The following is a 21,159-nucleotide window of genomic DNA, read 5'->3' on the forward strand; positions in this document are numbered from 1 at the left end:
ATTAAACTTTACAACCCCGTCCCGTTTTAAGACGACCTAATTAGTAGTACACCCGATACGAGAAATCACCGGCCTGATACGTATTATTTTTACATCCAGAACTCTGAGAGCGACAACGAGAGCGTTCGATCCGAACCCATTCGTTCGTGAATCACTACGCAAACGTGAACGACACGCTGCGTCAGTCCTGGAAGAGACAGCGGCCGGTGAGGAACTACTCCAGCTACACGGACTCGGAGCCCGAGGGCAGCGCGGTCGTCAGTCTGAACGGCGGCCAGATAGTTATGAACAACATGGCGCGCTCCAGGGCTCCGCTGCCGGGATTCTCGTCGTTCGTATGACAGGAACCGATCGACGCAGCGCCCTCTACCGCTGTGCACATATAACATACAGTACACTGCCCGCTCACTCCCAATGAATTGTGTAAATATCGTAAGTCGAGTCTTAAATACCGAGCTGACCTCCAGGACGTACTCCGGTCGTCCGATGGTTCACATTCGAAATTCGAATATTGTATGGACATAATATTTTATACAATGTATAAAAATATATTTTAAATTAAAAAGTTTTATAGTGTTAATGAATAATGAGATGTAGTCTATAAGGATCGTGTATGATTGCTTTAACTAGAAGATCTCGCTGGATCGTAATAATGATATATATATAATAAATTGCGTTTTATATGACGACGGCTCTGCGAGTTTAAATGTTGAAATATTGACTACTTAAATTGTTACTGAGTAATATTACTATTATTATTCATATCATGAGATAACTTGAGAAGTAATAGCTGAATATAATTGTTAGTTGTTTAAAAGCAATAAAAACTAGCTATAATTTTTTACTGTTGTATGTTATCGATTGTAGCAATCATTCCAATTTAGGCGTTTGACTTATAAAGAGAAGATATTTATTGTGTTTGTGGATAGGACTTTAAGAAACATTCTGGCAGAGATGTACTTAATTCCCAATTCAGTGCGTGGAATACAATAAGACTACGTATTTGTCACACGAAGGAAACATTGGTTTTGTATAATAACCTATCCGGAATTTTCATCACAAAGTTGACAGACATGTGCTTTATTTTAGATTTTATCATTTGTCGATAAGAGTGTTCACTGTTTCAACTAGTACATAGCTTCATTATTGAGGTATTTTTTATTTAAGTATACTGATATTGAGAAATATTTAAATGATTTCTGTGATCCTGACTTACAATAGAAATTTTTCTGGACATGATGTCTTTCCATCTCACGGTGAATCTTGTGTTCAAATATATTTTGCTTGTTAGTTTCTGTGATTGTACACAATGAACCGAAAATAAAACTTTAAAACATTGCATCTTATGCAGAAAGTAAGAAACCTTTGAGTGAACTTAGATTTTTATCAACATTATGAGCAGAGTAAAGTATTCATATTGTCCATACTTGAGATTGTTATAATGAGTTGATTTCTTGTTAGTCCTGATCACAATCACCCTTGGTGTTTGTTGTAAACTTTTACAGCTACTTTCAGGAGTCCTTTATTGTTTAAAACTGGTATATCACTATTCAACACTTGTAATATTTTGATAATTTTTGTCAGTTGTTCCTCTAGATCCAGGACAGAACAATCTATTCTTATAAAGTAATTAAAATTTATCAGAAATAAGATAAAAATACTTATTCTTACTTGTATTTCAGATACTTTTGTATAAATATGTGACATCTCTGCATTCTAGTAACTACAATTTTGAAATAACTTAGCTTAAGGGACATACATACATAAATTTAGAATAACTTTTTAAAGCAAATCATATTTATATACATTAACTAATTACCTTGTCAAAGAAAGCACTTCGATGTCAAGTGCAAATAATTGTATCCTTAGACTTCGTACAATTTGTACAACAATTTATGAATTTAATATTTGAGCACCCTCGCTTGTTTTGGAATAGTTTACTATTAGAGTTGTATGTTTTATACAAACGCAACATTAATTGCATTTTTATCTATGTAATAGGATAATTATATTGCTTACATTCATAACAAGCATATTGTATAATTGATGCCGAACCGAACGTAAAATGAGCGTGAGCCACATAGTCAGATCAATTTTGTTCAAACAGTTATTAGTCTAATTTCATAATATTTGTGTAAGAACTTGCAAATGACTGATAGTTTTAGATAATCATTCATGAATTGGTGTAAATATTAATCCTATGGCACAATTATTTTAAAACTGTGATCTATATTTTATTTTCAATAAAATCATTAAGTTACATAATATAGCAATAAGTTGGGCAGCTATGAGTAGATTTCAATTGTATGTTGTGTAGGAATATTCCTAACATTTTAAGCACCAATGGATTGTTAAGTATTTATCTCATACGATAAGACTACATTTGAATACCACCAACTGTTGTTAAAAATTTACAGAACACTGGTGCCATTTTACTAGCAACCTAAGCTAATTTTGTATTATCCTTGTATAAATTATTTTATTACACGGTATTTTTAATTTTTTTTTCTAATATACAAAGATTAGTATTCAATTAAATTATGTTAATTGCTTTAGACGTTTTATTACAACCCTATTATATATTTTTTGCACTTGACAAAACTAAAAAATTATGTTTTCTTAGGTATGAGAAAGCTACGTTGTACTATGTTGATACTTGATAGTTTCTTGAATTAAAAAGGTAAAACGGTAGACCGTATAGAGAACTATTGATATAAAAAAAAACAAATAACAATCGAGTCATGAAAATTGAAAACATTAATGGCTTGTCAACAATCTGCTATGCATCTAATACATCTAATACGTGTAATGTTTCCTTGACATGAAAACTTGGTGTAAAGTGATTGTTGCGTGTTGATGATTCTTTTTATAAGCTATGCTATCAATAGCCTTTGTTTATTGCTAATTTAACTCATGTTTGTTTTTATAACATTAATAAAGGAAACCAATGTCAGATAATTGAGTGATCAGTCGTTCCCTTTGAAAGGTACGACGACACACATCGACCCCAATTTTATAACACCCGTCTTATTGTGTCAAGGGTTTAAAAGGAATGCCCTAACTAAATATGAAGTTACAAAATGTTATATGAAATTTCTTTAAATATTAAAAACGGTTATATTATTACAAATTTATTTCTTACATACAATAATGTTTACTTAAACTATATACTAAGTTTTAACTAGAGAACTATGTCATATCAGCTAATACAATATTTTTTTCACAAAACTATGTATATAATTTATAATATTCTTCTGCGAAGATTTTCTTTTTGTGTCAGTGTCAGCTTTAAAGTAGATTAAAAATGTAAAGCATTAATAAATATAATAAATACTTAACATGAAATTGAAGCTGACTGACTTAACTGATACTTCAACCCAAACTTAATCACAATGTATACAATTTACAAGTGTTACCAGATGGGAAATGTAACTTATTTCGTTTCGAAGTCTCTATCTTGTATGTCTTTCACTTTTTCGAACACTGGCACTACTATTATTATTATTGTGTAGATTCAAATAGCTTTTCACGAAAAAATTTTATTTTTTGCGCAAAGAATGCTTCTAAACCATCAGCACACCGATAAAACTCTGAGTCTTTTGGATTAAAATAACGACAGTTATCAAATATTTTAGTCATATCACCAATGAATTCACTTAATGTACTATAAGTTTTTTCATTCACTTTTCTTTCCACTGTTTGTAAATCTGAAAAGGGAATTTTATTTATAATCAAATCACAGCCAAGATAGATTTAATATTTCTTTCTTTATGGCCAAAGCCGCTTACCCATTGGTTCTTTTATAACTTTATAATATGTAGGAGCCTCCCTGGGATCTACCGGCTCCATAAAAGGCCAAGCATTTTTATGTAATTGTATCTGCTTCACAAGTCTTTTGAGATGCTCAAAATCTTTAGGAGTCAGTTCCTTCATATTTGCGAAATTAACAGAATTATTTTTCTGACAGTTTGGACATATGTACTCATCGATATTATCGGCCTCCGATTGCAATATACCAACACATCGACCGTGGAACCAGTCTTGACATCGGTCACAACAAATATAAAACCTGAAAAAGTAAAGCATATTAATGTTAAAAATATATCGTCATATTTGTTTATAATAAACGTTCTTTAGAATTATTAAACTAAGTGATCATTATTTTTGACATACTGAGAATTATCGTAGGGTTGACGGCAGAGACAGTATAACTCCTGAGTCTCTTCAGCCCTCCGACATTCAGTGCATACATATTCCTCCATAGTTTTACTCATCTCCTCAGTTACACCAACACAATCTCCATGGAACCAGTTACTGCAGTGCTCGCAACCGACGTAAAATCTGATCGAAATAGTTTGAAATTCGTGAATATAACAAGGGCTAATTATAATATATTTTTTATATTGACTTGACAATACAAATACATACTTAGTGTTGTCATAAGGAGTGCGACATATACACAACAGCTTCTCTTTCTTGGCGGTCTTCTTGTGCGCGCGAGGCGAGGGCCCAGCCGTCCGTCTCTTGCCGCGCACCTCTTCCTGTTTGCTACGCTCCGCACGTGTTCGCAGCGCCAACTCCGCAGATAGTTCTTTCTATCATTTTTAAGATTTATGACTTTTATAATTTCAACCAAATGTAAACAATTCAATATTATAGTAACTTGTGTGGTAATGTTAATCCTTCACCTGTATCTCGACACCCAGCTCCTTCTCGAGCAGACCTCGTTTCTTGATGATTTCCTTCTTGAGCATCTCCTTATGCTTGAACAATAGTAACAGTCTTGAATGTGTGGACGCTACGCGGCGTCTCTCGTCGACGGCTGGCGAGGGTGGCGCAGCGGGCGCGGGCGCCGTGCTAGCTGCAGGCGGAGCGGCGGGACGCGGCGCGGCGGGGCGTGGCGCGACGCGTGGCGGTGGCGTGGGCGGCGGCGGGGCGGTGATGACTTGCGGTGCCGGTGAAGGCACGACGGCGGAAGGAGGCGTGGGCGGGCGGGCGCGGGACCTTTTCCGCGGACTGGTTTCGATCCACTCGTCGTCCGTGTCATCATGCCTGGACAGGCCTCTCCTCCTGGCTGGCGGTGAGGGTGAGCGAGGCGACGCAGGCCGCACTTCCCGCTCCACGGGCGCGTCCGGCTTCATCTGCTTCTCTTGATAACGTTGAAGCTGTAGCAGCTTCTCCTCTATCTCCGGATTGAGATTTTCTTGTTTTAAGGCACTTTTTATAGCTAAAAGACACGTATAAATTATTTGACTTTGAATCTACTTTAAATATTATTTCAGAGTTAACAAGAATTAGTAACTCTTTTGTTATGGATCGATAAAGTAGTTTAAAATTAATTTCGTATCGGTAAAATTTCTCACCCTAATCTATGTAATCTTTAATTTGAAATTATGTACGTATATATGAAATATTCAAATGAACTAAATCTATCTTTTGCAGTATCTGTTGTTTGGTAGCAACTTACTTTGTTGTATGTAGTCAGGAGTGAGAATGAATTTATTACTTTGATTAACATCATTAGTTTGGTTAACGATATCAGTTTTGGTGTTATTCTGCGATATGTCCTCGGGCTTGGACGGTATAGCCTCTTTATGGCTCACGGCTTCTGCCACATGATCTTCGCCGTTCAGTAACTGTCGTTTCACTTTATCATCTGCCTTACTATCCTAAAAGGAAAAATTAATGCGTCACATAAAAATTAACAAAACCAAAAAAAAAAAGGGTTAAAGTAACAAAAATAGTAATAATAGTTTCTTTTTTGTGGGAATATATCAGTACAATATGTTACATCATAGTAAAAAGTTATGATTCTATTTACATTTATGTTGTAAAATATATCAAATTTATAATTAACGATAACGGATCATACACTTAGGTGAATAATTGCCCATACACCCCCACAAAACTTCATCGAAAACCAATAGGTAAACAAAGAGAAAATAAATTTACATAAACAATAAGAGGTCTTGATTAAATGAAAGTCAAATCTATTTTAATAATTTATTTGAGTTATTATATATTGCACTAGCCATTTATAATAAAATGCATAAACTGTTAAGTCTATTCATACATAAAACAGGTGGTGTATGAGCAATTCTTGTTACCGAATGTTATAAATCTCCATTCATATGCAGCTTAACATTATCTGATGCTAGAAAACTCAATACTATACATTCAGAACCGTCTCATTCGCTTCATCAATGTATATAGCAAAGAAGTTGAGGTCCCTTTTACAAAGAATGAACTCGAAACGCGGATATTCGTTTCGTCAAATCGTTAACTGCAAGACTTCTAGGTATTGTAATGTTCATTCATTGTAAAATCGTTGTAACAATCCATACACATACTGTGAACAATTTTTGTGTCAATAAATAATCGAGTCATAATGATCACCTTCAATCTATTAACAAAAGCTAAACAATATCAAAACATGTATAATGGGTCTGGCAACTTAATATTCATATTCAAATAATGATTTCAAACAAGAAAAATCTAAAGGATTATTATGGAATATAAAATAGTATTTTTATAACAATAAGTGATAACTAATTACATAACAAACACGATAAATTTAACTAAATTATCTACATAATAAATTCAATATTCGCATGAAGCAAAACATTTAAATAATACCATCACTGACAACACTTTCTTTTCGTCACTGTGACATCGCTTGTTACCTCAGATATCCTCAGATATAGGTATTATAAGATTATTTAATGAATTACTACTTATTATTAATAATTGAATGTATTCTTCACGTGTGTTCTTGTCAAGTAATTCGTGCTTAGATTTCTCCTAGACGATCATTTAATCGACCCCACACTAATGTCTACAGTTAAGAATGCTATATAGTAGTTTAAAAAATAATTTTGGTATGTCAATTCTTACAGATTATCTGACGTATAAAACTATGGCATACAAACTTGACATAAAAATGTACAAAGTTCAATTAGAAGGAAATTTTATTTATTTATATCTAAATACATGGCATTACTATATCGTATACCCTATAGATACGAATTTACATGAAGTCTTTGGTTATAATAGTCAACTATGCCTATTTTAAAAAATATTAGAATATTACCAGTCTTATCCATAATAGTAATATATATTCATCAATGTAACAGGCTACGAGGAACAAAAACCTCTTTAATGAATTATGTTTTGCAACCATCTGAACGTTTGATCCAAGTATTACTATTAGGAATATAAGAAATATATATTGGATATATAGTTTGGTTATTACATAACTAATGTACGACACTACAGCTACGAGCTAGATGCTGATTGAAGAAGTCTATGCATTATTATGAACGACATAAAGTTTCGTGCAACTTTCTGCAGTTAATAATAAAATGTCATATTTATTAACGCCAAGAATCTATTCCTTTATCATTAAATGTGAAACCACAATAATGGAGTTCAATCAACATTATCATAATAATTACAATGTTCTTATAAATTTCGACTATAACATTAGCTAGACATACATACATTGACGAAGATGTCGAGAGCCTAACCAGAACACGTTGACCTTACTATGTATTTCCAAGTAATAATGACTTCAAATATATAATGGGCAATAAATTTACTACTAATGGAAACATATGCTATACGTATGATGGTTTCTCATTTCACTCAACAAAAATAATCAACGAATGTTCGTGTGAATTACAGTAATATAGCAAATATGTTTATTTAATGCATACACTGGAATTTATAATAATATTATTTTATTTGACAGAGTATCTGGATGTGAGCACAACTGCCATGTGCGGCTGATATTGTACAGAAGCATTGTGCATGATAGGTGGATCCCCTAATAGTAATATATTACCTGCGCGGGGGGGAGGGCGGCGGGGGCCACGACGGGCGCCAGCGGGGGCGGAGCGCTCGGCGTCGGCTGCACCACCAGGTACATCTTACGAGGACCCAACATACCTTGATTACCCGTCGACTCTTGGGCTGTAAAGAAATAATAACGGAATTAAAAGATTTCAATCTTTAATCATTAAAAACCTTAAGGTAGTTATAAAACTTTTAAATTACCTTTGAGAAGTTGTTGTTTTACTTGGTGTTGTACAAGATCCAGTTGCTGCGGTGTCAGGGAATATCCGTGGAGACCGTGCAAAACGATACTAGGACCGGTACTTGTCTGCATGACCTAAAATTAAAATAAGGATCACGTGTACTCTCCACTACACTATTAAACTATCTAGGTAAAATTACTCCAGAGTGTAATTAATGGATAAACAGCTAAAACAGGGTTTTAATGTGAGGAAGGAACAAAAGAAAACCCTTCTAAATTGTTGCATGCAAAAATGATTATTAATTACCCGTGCGGTGACAGTTTTAATGACAGTTCCCGGTGGTTGTCCCGCCAGTAGTCGCTTCTCCATGATCTGGTCTTCCATGAGAGGCTGCGATGGAGGCGCAGCGGGGGCTGGGGGAGGGCGCACCACCGGCGCGGGGGTTGTCACCGGCGTCGCCGTCGGCGAGGGCGCGGGAGCCGCCACTACACTAGTCGTTATGCCCGTCCCTGGACTCTGACCGATGTGAGCTACTATTTGTCCCTGGTCGACGCCGGTGAGACGAACCAATACTTGTTGTCCGTTAACTGTAGCGAGTTGTATCTTGCCAGCGGCTATCTGTTGTACGAGCGCCGGGTTATTGACGACGATCTGTTGAGTGGTGGCGCGAGGGCGTGGGGTGAGGGCACGGGGTGCGGGCGGGCGAGGAGGGGGGGCCGGTCGCTGTAGGATTTGTCCTTGCACGAGTACGGTCTGCAGCGGTGTCCTCGCTCCAGCCTGCACCACCACCTGCTGCGGTGACTGTAATACCATCTGCTGCGTAGGTTGCACCATCACCTGCTGCCCACCCTGCATCACGATGTGTCGCCCTGCTGGTAAGATAGCTTGAGGCGTAGTCTGAGTTGAATTTCTAGGTGACTGCGTGGCGCCTGTACTTTCAACGTTGGATTTATTTTGCGCGGTGGTTTTGTCCGTATTATCTGAGAACGTTTCAGTTTCTGTAGGTTTGGGACCAGCGGAAGCTGCGACGAGCTGTCCAGCTATTCCTTGCTGACCAGCCACCACAACGTGCAATTTTCCATCCGGCATCTGTATTAGTTGCTGTCCCGCTAGGAGACCTCTCACTGTGATTTTACCATCTGGTGCTCTGATGATTTGAACCTTTTGAGGGCCCTCTTTTTGCGGTGTTGCCGTCTTAGTAGCATCGGATGATAAAATGGACTTGTTCGAGTTTCCGATCTGTTGACTGATAACCCTAGTAGTCCCATCCGCACCTTTGGTCATTATTATTCTCCTTGTACCAATTACGGTTTTCTGTCCGGTTGGTGTAGATGTGTTTGTAGTTAGCAGTGAAGTCAAGGTACTTTTTCCAGATCCTTGATTTGAATTGGCTTTTGATTTGTCTGAAAAATTAATTTTATGTTATATATTAGTTGACAAATAAAATATACCATTTAACAAGGGGTGTATGAATGTTAATGTAGATTCGTATAAACAGCGATTTTCGGCAATTATTGAATGCAATAATTTCCGGTCTAATTGAATTCTTTATTAACCTTGTGACATTTCAAGTGCTCTTTTTTGTTGGTGAGCAGCTCGTTGCTCTCGCAGCTGCTGCTCCATCTTATCTTTAATATCAGACGCGTTTTGTGGCGTGGGAGCCGTACTACGTTGTGGCAATTTACCAGTTGACGTACGTGTTACTGGCGTTATCCGCTCCGTGCGCTCGCCGTACTGACGGACTTCCCATAACTCCAGTTTATCTTCATCCACCCACTCCTCAGATACCTAAAATAGAATTATAGGTAAATACTAGTTGGACTTAGAAAACGACATATGACCAAGTAAAAAAAGTGTAAAATATAATCAATCACCTGGGGTTCAGTATTTTGTGGAGATTCTGCTCGTTTCCTTTTTCTCAAACCGCTTCGTATTGAAGTCACTTCACGCACCGTCTTCGGTAATTCTAATGGAATGACAACTTTTCTCCGAAGATATTGAGTGCGTTCCGAAAATTGACCGATGTGACGATGTTTCAGTAGCTCGAGCGAAACGATTTCTGTGTCAGTCGTAAGTTGATGTTTTCCATCCGCAGTGGCTGGTTTAGCGGCCATGTCGTCCCAACGTAAGCAGGCCCACATTATACGCAGTTGTAACGCCGCACTGGCCAACCATTGTAGATTTACGGTGCGATAAAGCCAACAAGTTTTAAACAGAGGCCTAGCACAAGGGTAAGGCCATATGAGTTGATTTGGTTTTGCGCTATGACTGAAACCGGAAACAGTACTATGTCCGGCCTGTCTACATAACTTTTTTAATTCATGGTGGGGTAACACCATAATAGTTTTGGCCTTGCTCTTTGTATGAAAAGATGAACAAAGTGGGTACTTCACAGGTGTCCTCTTCTTTTTCTTTTCAACTGCAGCTGTTTGAACTCTTTTTAGATAAACCTTGCCGCAAGGATTGTCTGTTGAGTATATTCTTACAACACCCCCCTCACCTTTCTCTGTCTTTATCTTTTCCTCCTTTTTAATGCTTCTCGTTAATCCGAAGCGCCTGTTTATGGAGGCACGATATGCTGGCTTATCTAAAGATTTATTTTGTTTTACAGAACATTCGTATGAAGAATCTTTGTTCTTCTCATTAGCATTATTGGCTCTGGAAGATCTTCCACGAGTTATTTTTAATTTCGGTATGGGAGGTCGCTCTTTGCTATTTTCTTCTGGATTCTCTTTAACTTCGTTTTGTTCGTGTTCAGTCAACTCTTTCAATGGACCTATCTCAACATCAACATCTTCATTGCCGGTGCTTGTTATATCTATGTCCATTTCATTTCCTACTGCAGGAACAGCAGACTCTTCAAGAGTGCTCTCAGACTTAATATTGCACACAGAACTGTTCTCATTGCCATCTTTTTCAATCTTTAAGCTAGTATCGCTATCACTAGACTTTCTTTTTACGAAACTGTCAGTAGTTCTATTATCACATTCTTGGGCGCAAGCAACTGCTGATAATAAATCAGACAAAATATTTTCATTTGAATTTGTAGTTTTGCCAAGCAAATATTGTTCTAATATTGACATCTTATTGTCTTTTGAATTCGTGAGTAAATATGAACTGTAATGATTGGAATTGTCTTTTAACATTGAAATTAACTTATTTAAAAGCTTCCCTTTTTCGATGCAAGAAGGTGAATAACACTCGACTTTAACTTCTGCTAGAGATGTGTTGGTTTCCAATTTATTACAACTTTTTGAATAGCATTTGTAATGTCGTGTGAGATTATTTAATTGAAGATAATTTTCTTTAACTATCTCTATGGTGTTTGGTAGAGTATTTAAATTTTTCTTATTATTATGACTGCCTTCTGCTGTTCCCTCAATATCAGGTTCCTCATTTTCAATGTCAATGTTTTTGTCCTCCTCATTTTTTAAGTCTATTTCTTCCTTTTTTATATTATTCAGCAAATTGCCTAATTTTTTTTCCTCCATAAACTTGAGATAAGTGCGGCGAGCTAAAAAATCATCTAGCTTTGATTTTCTTGCTATTTTAGGATAATATCTCCTTGTGGAAGAACTTAATGCTTTTTCAACATCTATCTCCTCAAAGTCTTCAGTCTCTTTTTCTAATTTCATATTCCGCATTGATGCTGGCACTGGAAATATAAAAATAAATCAATAAACTACGAGATTTATTACGATATATTCATACAAGAGCTATGGAAATAAAACACACATTTTGTCATGACATCCTTATCTGCAGATTCGTTAGTAAGATATTCGTAGGTTTTGGGTTCAACAGCTAAAACTTTAATGATGCTTCCTTCTCTCACTCTTACTGCGATTTTAGCAGGACCATTGTACAAATTTAATTTAAAACTGGTGTGTTTTTTGAATTTCCTTGTTGCGGAATTCCATAACCACCCCCATTGACCATGAATTCTATATTCTTCGCCTTTTTGCTTCCAAACCTGTACAAAAAAGATTTCTCATGTGGCATAATAATTTGACAATTTCAATTAAATGTTAAGAAAAAGGTTACCTGATGACGAAGACCCAATGAATACTTAACAAAATTATAAGCAGTTCTATATCTCTCTTCTTCTTCATCGCGCTCTTTTTTCTCTCTTTTGTCAATTTTTTTCCGTTCTTCTCTTTCGGCAGCTGTAGTGCGAATAAGACGCACGTGACCGAGCTGTTCATGCCAAGCTGGTACCCAAACCACACTTTTAATGCATGCCTGCAATTATTTGATCATTCATTGAAATGTACATTTTTTTTTAATAATGTGAAGGTATCAATAACAATATTTTTATATCTCATTACCTGCAGGACACATAGAGCCCTGGCAAAGTCTCTTGGAGCCTGACAAAGTTGCACTGCTTGGACCCAGGGCTTTCTCAATAGTGTCCAATTTGGATGCATAAATTGCAGTACAATATTGGATTCTAATTGTAATAATGTCTGTCGTAATGTGGCCACAAGTAAGGGTTTTGTTGCTAAAAATATATTAAAGTATTAGGATAAATTATATTAAATACAAAAATCATCTATTATTTACAAGTAATATATACCATTGAGCAATCCAACCCATTTAAATTCTTGTCCAGATGAGAGTGAAAATTTATGGGAGATGTAACGCTTCTTATCCCTTTCTTCATTCCTTTGAGGTTTATTCAGTGCAAGAGGATTGCTAGTATATTGGTTAACATATGTCTTAAATGAGTTCTCATTGCCCAATTTAAAAAGATATGTTCCATTTGAAATTTGATTTGATTTCAATCTTGTCACACGTTCTGTAACTTAAGAAATATATAATCATAAATATATATAAATACAATTATGTGAAACAGGGGTGTCAGTATTATTTACAATTACACTTTGAACTTACTTTCATCACTTTTTTTTAAAGTGGGTGATTTAATTTTGGAATTGCAATGTTTTATTTTTCTTGATTCTTCATCATCATCAGAGTTTTCTTCTTTTCCAAGGTCATCACTTGTGACAGTGACCTCATTAACAATATCAGAATCCTGATCTAAAGGAACTTCTGAATCAAGTTTATCTCCTACTTTTAAATCACTACTGTTCTCATGATGTTTTTGATCTTGCTTTAACATTTTCTGCTTCATTAGGTTTCCATTTTCAACCTCTAAGTATGATTTCCTATTGCCTTTCAATTGATTTGTCAGTCTCTCTGTTATGTTCATTTGTCTCATTATTTCTTGTTGCATTTCAGAAAGCTCTCGAACTAAAGGTGCTTCCATCTCAGCAGCATCCAATACATCAAGAAGTTCTTGAAACTGATTCACAGTTGTATAATACCAAACTTCACCATTCTCAGCCTCTCTAGAATTAAATAAAGAAGTATTTTACAAAAATTGATTTTCTAAATAAATTGTTCATTTAATTAAACTTACATGAAAATTCTTCTTGCAATAAACCAGTATTTTCTTCCATGCCTATCAAAACCAAGATGTTCATGCCGACATAATAATCCCTGTGTTTCAGCATCAGATAGGCAATCAGTTACACCTGTTGTTTTGTGTTGCTTACAAAGGGCACATTGCCAATCCTCAGAAGGTACATTAACTAAAGGTGGGTCAACACATTCAAGATGAAAGACTGCTGGACAAGTTTCACAACAAAGTAGATCTCCCAAACGATGACATACTCTGCAGTGGTCATCATAACTAATACGAGCTGAAATAAATAAATCACTATATTAATATAAGACATATAAAACTGCTGTTAATGTGAAAGTTTTACTTATATGTAAATTGTTATGTAGAAAATAACATACATTTGTCAATAACTCATTCATGATATATGTTATACAATATTTGTTTTAAGTCAAGAAGTAAATTTAAAAATTAGGTTATTTGTAAAATCAATTAGGAAAAAGCAATAGAAGTATAAGCTCACATTATTCCTATGTTAAAATAAGAAATTATGATATCCTTCTTTATCATGGTCATATATCATGATCAAATGTTACTATTTCTTTTTTCTTTACTAATAACAACAATAAATAAACCATAACCTTCATTACCCTTTAAAAGATGAAAAATAGTCTTACCTTCACTTATGAGATCGTCTCTCACTGGATTCGTAATCAGAAATTGATTAGACAAAAACTGTAGCACTGCCAAACGGTTCTCTACAGATGTAAAAGGATATTCACAAGAATTTAATATTTTGGCTATGTTTTTATCAAAAGACTTATCACTTTCAACATAAATTTTCAAAACCTCCGGCCATGTCATGACATCCAGCAAAAACAAAGTAATATTTACACTGTCCTTATGATCCAATGGACCAAAATGAGTTTGCTGAGCATCCTCTTCCCTTAACAAAGCTTTAAGCAACATTATATGTACTTCTATTAGTAAATTACTCTGATCCTCACAACTCACGGCTGCACAAAGGTCTTCCAACCTGAATGGTGATAGCCTCACCAAATGTCTAAAGTGACGTAACACCTCATATATGCCTACAATTTGTAAAACTAAATTATGGGGTATTATTAAATCCTCAGATGAGGGTGGTAATTCCAGTCTAGGAATTTGCCTTTCTTGTTGCAACCAGAGGGGATCAGGACTAGGTGGTCTAAGATTATTGTTTGTTTTTCTTGGAACTCCACCTGTAGAGCTAAAACTACTGGTGGAAAAGTCACTGTCACTAGCTCCACCGTCACCAATGGAGCCTTCAGAGCTTTCACTAGCCCGGTCTTCATCAGGTTCAGATCTATCACTATAATCATCACCAAAGTCAGATCCATAATGGTATTCAGATTCATGGTAATCTGCTGCTTGAGGATTATATCCTCTTCGAGAATAAGCATTTGATAGCCCACCTCTTTTGCTCTTATGTGATTTTCCGCCTCTTTGTTTTCTTGTACTTCGACGACTTATATCACTTCCTTGAGGCGATGATGCTCTGGAGGCAGATGGAGTACTAGCGAGAGAACCGGATCCAACATTTTGTGCTTGTAAATATTTTGGTTTCTTCAATAAATGATATTGAAATTTCCTGTTCTTTTCAAAACTTCCCGATTTTGGGGGCCTCCCGCGTTTTTTCGCCCCCCTACCCGTCATCGTTATAAACAACTGTCAATTTTGTAATATTTCGCACGTGTATCTCAAACACATTATTGTTTACAAAAACAAATCAATGTATATAACAGTATTTAGGTTCATCCTAAATCTAAAGCATTCATGATCCTAGCCTTTAAAGATGCTTCATCGTAGTTAAATAGCACAACACACAAAAACTTATTTTTAGCACTAACTTTATTCAAAACGGATTAGTTCATTATTTTATAGGTAATAATTTTTGATTATTATCTAAGGAACAAGGCACCAAAACGTAATGACGCGAAATGTGAATAGGTACATGCAATTCTGAAACGCTTAATGCTTGCTTCTCATTGGTCGATTATCGGTCCGCCATGTCGTTTTTATAACTTATGGGATATTGAGTTTTCTATCAATCTTCAAACTTGACTTATCTACCACTACACAGCATTAAATTCCCTTGATAAGGAATAAAATAATTGTTGAAACTTAATCTTAAGCATACTTTACTTTCTAGTTCGTATTTATGCATAGCAATACTACACAACACTTATCACGTCTTAATCAGCCAGGCTAGGAATAGGGCAGCCATTTTTCATATCTTCTGCTGACAATTTAAAGTCAATGTTTTACTCTTTTTTATTTTTTTGTTCCTAAAACAAGACTTGATGTAAGAAAAATGTTCAAAAATGAGTTTTCTAAAAATATCAAACTTTCTTTTATTTTGTTTAGACTAAAATCGCAGTTATTATACATAAAGACTTATAAAAGATATTAATTGAAGCGGATGCTGAAAATGCATACATAACAAAATGAAATTTAAAAATTCTAAATTGTCTGACACACATATATATATATTTACATTTTTTTAATAAATATCCTTTGTAATTCTGGCTGTTAATAATACTTTTTGCCTAGTGATATTTTAATAATCAGATATTTCTTTCTATATATATATATATATATATAGATATATGTTACAATTTCTACACCAGTTGTCATGTTATGAAATTTAAAATGATTCCGTATTACTATTTTTGTTTTGTTTTTGTTTTATGTTTTGGTGACTTTTAAAGCTACTTATTAAGGAACTAATAATTTTAATTACATTTAAATATTTATAATTAGTACGTTATATAGGTATCATGATATATATTTTTGTTTTATTAAAACCAGCATGATTAATTACATATTGATCTTTACTGTAACTCTTGAATTATAACAAAACCGAATGTTACAAGTATTATAGTGAATTTTGTTTAGATTGAAATAATACATTTATATAATTATTAAACAAAAGAAGATGTTTTATCAATAATTTGATTCCTTTTTTATTTTTAAGTACTATTTTCGAATTTTTTAACAATAATTGTTAAATTTTAAAAGTTTATTATATTTAATTTAAAAATAAATAGTAACGTTAAATTAGCTAAGTCAATAACTATCCTCGAAAACATACAGAGATATGTCATTTGTCATTGATGACTACTTATTAGCGCGATTTGAAGACTTGGAAGTTGGATGTGAAGTTATTGCTGAAATCGATATCCACGTTGTAGTCTGTAGAATAGATCAATGAATTGTAGAGGTCTCAGGTGCTAAAAGTTTTTTGTTATAAGACTTTGTTGTTTAAGCCATGTATCATATGAAAAACATTGTCTCCTTTCAAGAGGAGATAGAGCTACCTAAATGCATGTATCGATTGAAGAATCCGATCGAAGTTGACGAAAACGATGAAGCCGAACTAAATATTCGGGACCAGGTTACCAAGTTTCTTAAGGTTTATTTAAGAAATTCGTTTGTTTTAATTAACACATGATTCTGGAATTGATTTTTTAACACATTTCATTGAATTGTGTATTTCGGTTGCTACTTCTGAACAATATATATTTAACCTTATTATGATTATTTAATATTATTTGCTTTTTCAAAACATTTTTATTTTCATGACTGATCATTTATATGCAACATGATAGATTTTAATTATATGAAAAAAAAATGAGGCAATTCTGATAAGAGTGATAAAACTTAACAGATTTTTTTATGTTTTAAATTTAGAAAACATTTATAAGTGAATGTTATGTTCATTGATTGATTGAAAAATTTTGTCGGAATAAATTAAAACTTAGTCTTTTATGATATATTTATATAGATTTTTTTTTTAACAATTGTTACTTTATTAATAATGAAACTATCACTTTAATTTTGGTTATTGTTAAAAGTTGTTTGGAATTTGTTCTATTTAAATCTTTTTAATATAAAAGTAATTTATAATTATTTTAGTCAGAGAAAGAATATTTTATAAAGTATGATTATCTAATACAAAGTAATATATAATTGCATTAATTAATTAATTAAAAAGAGCTTCATGTTAAAGTATAACTTGCTATTAAAAAGTAAATAATATCATAATAAAAAAAAATAGTATAGTTTAAAACAGTTTTTTCTCATACACTAATGTTCAAGACAATATGTTCAGATATTATTATTTATATGGCTCATCTTAGGGTTTGAGTGGTATTCTCACTCACTTTAGGTAAATTTTACTTAAAATTGTGATTTTATATTTTTAATTCTTAAAACAACTAGTGATTACGAGTGGTTGAATGGATTTGAAGTGTGCTTTGTGTAAGTTGTTTTTTTTTTTTATAACAATTAAGGTGAGCTCCCACTTTTATTACTATTTATATCTCCTGTTACATGGACTTTCCTTTTTATTTACAGTTTTACTTTTAATTTCCATAATCAATCGTTGTTGTAGGATTTCAGGTTGTAAAGAATAAACCTTATGTTATTTGGAGTATCTTAATAAAGTAAAACATTACCTGATCAGGTAACCTCTTAATAGCTAAGAAAGCAAGGACAAGAGCAAAAATTTGCTTATCACTTTGCTTTTCATCAATAGGAATTATAAAAAAGTTCTCCAAGAAAGTTTTTAAAAACAAGCACAGTGTATGATGACACCAAACAATCCAGTAGGAATAGGAATTTGTACAGTTTTCTTCTGAATGAGAAAAAAAAATTACTTTAATAAAGCATTTGCTGCCTACTCAAATATGGTCAAAGTGCATACAGGCAGAGGTATAACCAAAGTAAATATTTGTGAAGCTAAATGAAGACAACCCGAATTATCATGGTGGAACTGATATACAAATTTTGAACTCTAGTTAAATGTAACTATCAATGAAATAGAACCCAGCATGATGATAGATGCAGCAAATCTACCATTAGATTAATAGATTATCCGTGGACAGAGAAATACTTTGTAATGAAGAGGGGATGTCATAACACCTTGGATAACACAAGAAAACTTTTTTAATTCAAAGTCAGATTAGTTTTAAAACTCATAGAACAAAATATTTATAAATTTGACCTTATTGTAATGACAATGTAATTGTAGTGTTATGGTTTTCTTTCAAAGAGAATTGAGTCCCAGATTTGAGAATTTTTTGATGTTGCTTAACCTAGTCAATACATTAATTAGAATTGTTTGAAAAATGTTTTTTTTTTATGCTATGACGTTATTTGCACTTGAATCATGAAATATTTAACCAATGTTTAATATTTTTTTCAAAAGGACACTAGTTAAATTTTACCAGCGTCTAGAAGAACATAAAATATATATAAAAAATAATACAAACATAAAAATAATAGTTATTTTAATCTTAAATGAAATATTATTTGTAATTGTTACATTGTTTCTGTGGCAGTGTCTGCATACAGCATTTTACTTTCATGAGGTTGTCACTTAATATATATATATATATATATATATATATATATATATATATACTTTAAATGACCATAGTGTTTAGTAGCTATTATTTTATTTTGATATTATTCTTAGTTTTTATTTTGTAATAGGTTGAAATTAATTTTAAGAGAGTTGAACCCATAGATATTTAAGGTTACTGGTATGTTGTAGTGATACTAAATATTAAAACTTATTTTCAACTTTATATAGTTAAATAAGTTATTTAATTTGTTATCAGAATTTTTATTTACGTCAGACTCGTTTATTTACTTTGTAAAGTAATATCCACCCAGTACTATTTGTATACCAAAATTTATTTTAAATGAATTTCGTTATACAAATAATATTACATTTTTTGCATCTTGATTAAAATAATCATACACATGTGTGTTTTTTCTGTTTATATATTTTTTTAATGTTTATTGTAATTTGTAGAAAATGTCTAACAATGGGCTAGTTGAATTAGAAAATCGTCAAGAAAAACTCTTGACAAAATTGGATGACCTGTATGAAAGGATTAAAACTATTAGTTCTCTCTGCAAAAATAGTCAACAAGATGTGAAGACTTCGGTAAAGCCTGAAAAGGAATTCGTACGTATAATTTATTCAATGACTTGATACAAATATATTACGTATTCTTAACGTTTTCATAATCATTTATTCAGATGAACATATCCTTTATATTTTTGTATAAAGTCATCTTAATATTTTAAAATTTTTATAATTTTTATTTCTATTCCAGATAAAACCCAATGAAGTGGTGATGTTCCTTCATCCTGATAAACTGCCATGGTTTATGAATATGTTCTTAAAAACCATCAATGGTATCAATGTTTCCTGGCACATACATTCAAGTGTGCCTAGCGTTAAAATTGCTAAGGTTGAATCCTTTTTTAAGAAATTTCAAGCATTATACTCATCACAGTTAGACGGAAAAGTTAACTTTAGGCTGATATTTAAATGTGGTAAGTTTAGAAAAATATATATTTATGTTAAAGTCAATAAAAAAATTCAAGCTTATATATGCATACGTATATTTTACAATTACATGCAAAAACATATTCGTATTGATCATCTGTTTAAGAAAGTAATTACGAATGTGTAACAGATATTATTGTAGTGTCCAATTATTGGACACTAGACACTAAGGTTCATCGCAACCCGGCACCGGAACGGTGAATCCATGGAATGCTCAGGTTTCGTCTCTAGTGTCCAGTTATAGTTAAGATTCAAAAACCAAATCATCAAAATAAAATATCCACTACATCTGTTACACTCTCTTACTCTTGAACAAAATTCCAACATAAAAAAAAATAAATTAATTTGTAATGTGATGTATTAAGACCATATTTAAATTGAAAGTATTGAAGATTTTTCTTTATCATTTGATTGCAGTGAAACATTCCCATTAATACTTTAAATATATTTGTTACAGAATCAGCTGCACCTGAATTGAAGATTTCATCTCTGAGTAGTCCAATCATTGGAAGTGTCAATATTTTAAGATATCTGTGCTTAGTATTTCCTAACATAGTGAACTATGATTATGATGATTACCAGATAGATGGTTTGCTTGATATCTGTCATCAGCTTGAAATGGACTCCGTAAAAAATAAAGAAGTCTTAATAACAGAAATGTTCACAGATAAAACTGGTTTCATATACAAGAACATGTTTTCTATTGTTGATCTAGCTCTATTTAATGTAACCAAACAAATGCAGATGGGTACTAAACTGGTCCCCAAAAAATGGTATAATGATTGTGAAAAAATAATTTTGTAAATAAAATCTTTACTATGTATATTTTCTATTTTCTTTCCTTTGCTAATAATATTGTGTCCTATTAAAGCCTATGAGAACAATTTCGTTTAAATATTTAATGTTAATATTAAATTATGAAATAGTCTACTAATGACAAATTAAAATGAAGTAAGCATCTATAAAAAAGAATAAGTAGAATATCATTATGCTGTAGAGGCCTATTGTTCACCTTGGTATTTTTATTCAATAGTGATTAAGTCTTGTGTAATAAAAAGTGTTGCATAACATTAATAAATAATATAATGGAATTCCTGTATTTTTTTCAGAAACATACTTTACAATTTAAAGTTAAAATATATTTACGAAATCAAGATATGTACATGTACATATCGGATAGGATATTGTTTATTGCGTTTAAAATTTTTCAAATGTATTTTTATATTTATAAGTATTGAAATATAGATATTGATTTATCGTATATTTCAATGTTACTTGTATCATATTATATTTTGCAAAAATGCATTAATTTTCAA

General features: G+C 33.0%; 3 protein-coding genes across 8 annotated transcripts in view; 2 read left to right on the forward strand and 1 right to left on the reverse strand.

The window, feature by feature from the left end:
• LOC116767180 (protein sidekick) overlaps window positions 1–2,551 on the forward strand; it is a 29,089-nt gene extending 26,538 nt beyond the window's left edge. Inside the window, 2 exon segments of the mRNA XM_061527448.1 lie at window positions 100–133; window positions 136–2,551. Of these exon segments, the coding sequence (XP_061383432.1) occupies window positions 100–133; window positions 136–341 (240 nt within the window). The 3' untranslated portion in view covers window positions 342–2,551.
• A 564-nt stretch (window positions 2,552–3,115) lies between these two features.
• On the reverse strand, window positions 3,116–15,692 carry LOC116767695 (nucleosome-remodeling factor subunit NURF301). 4 transcript variants are annotated; one of them, XM_061527445.1, is made up of 18 exons: window positions 14,115–15,692; window positions 13,456–13,738; window positions 12,927–13,384; window positions 12,610–12,831; window positions 12,362–12,534; window positions 12,078–12,275; window positions 11,772–12,006; window positions 9,911–11,691; window positions 9,593–9,824; window positions 8,343–9,439; window positions 8,056–8,170; window positions 7,844–7,971; window positions 5,468–5,669; window positions 4,689–5,227; window positions 4,429–4,595; window positions 4,174–4,341; window positions 3,789–4,069; window positions 3,116–3,707 (listed from the first exon to the last, which is right to left on the reverse strand). In XM_061527445.1, the coding sequence occupies exons 1-18, from the start codon at window positions 15,130–15,132 to the stop codon at window positions 3,502–3,504; spliced, it is 7,503 nt and encodes a 2,500-aa protein (XP_061383429.1). In that variant the 5' UTR covers window positions 15,133–15,692; the 3' UTR covers window positions 3,116–3,501. The 4 variants fall into 4 exon arrangements, with proteins under 4 accessions (XP_061383429.1, XP_061383431.1, XP_061383430.1 ...); XM_061527447.1 differs by having other exon boundaries at window positions 9,734–9,824; window positions 12,610–12,837; XM_061527446.1 differs by having other exon boundaries at window positions 9,722–9,824; window positions 12,610–12,837.
• Window positions 15,693–16,554: 862 nt separating this feature from the next.
• On the forward strand, window positions 16,555–20,666 carry LOC116767628 (uncharacterized). 3 transcript variants are annotated; one of them, XM_032658043.2, is made up of 4 exons: window positions 16,555–16,706; window positions 19,301–19,456; window positions 19,608–19,830; window positions 20,301–20,666. In XM_032658043.2, the coding sequence occupies exons 2-4, from the start codon at window positions 19,304–19,306 to the stop codon at window positions 20,645–20,647; spliced, it is 723 nt and encodes a 240-aa protein (XP_032513934.2). In that variant the 5' UTR covers window positions 16,555–16,706; window positions 19,301–19,303; the 3' UTR covers window positions 20,648–20,666. The 3 variants fall into 3 exon arrangements, with proteins under 3 accessions (XP_032513934.2, XP_032513932.2, XP_032513933.2); XM_032658041.2 differs by having other exon boundaries at window positions 16,600–16,891; XM_032658042.2 differs by having other exon boundaries at window positions 16,600–16,873.
• Window positions 20,667–21,159: the final 493 nt, after the last annotated feature.

Source organism: Danaus plexippus (assembly GCF_018135715.1).
Source record: "Danaus plexippus chromosome 9 unlocalized genomic scaffold, MEX_DaPlex mxdp_26, whole genome shotgun sequence".
In the NCBI taxonomy this organism is placed as follows: Eukaryota; Metazoa; Arthropoda; class Insecta; order Lepidoptera; family Nymphalidae; genus Danaus; species Danaus plexippus.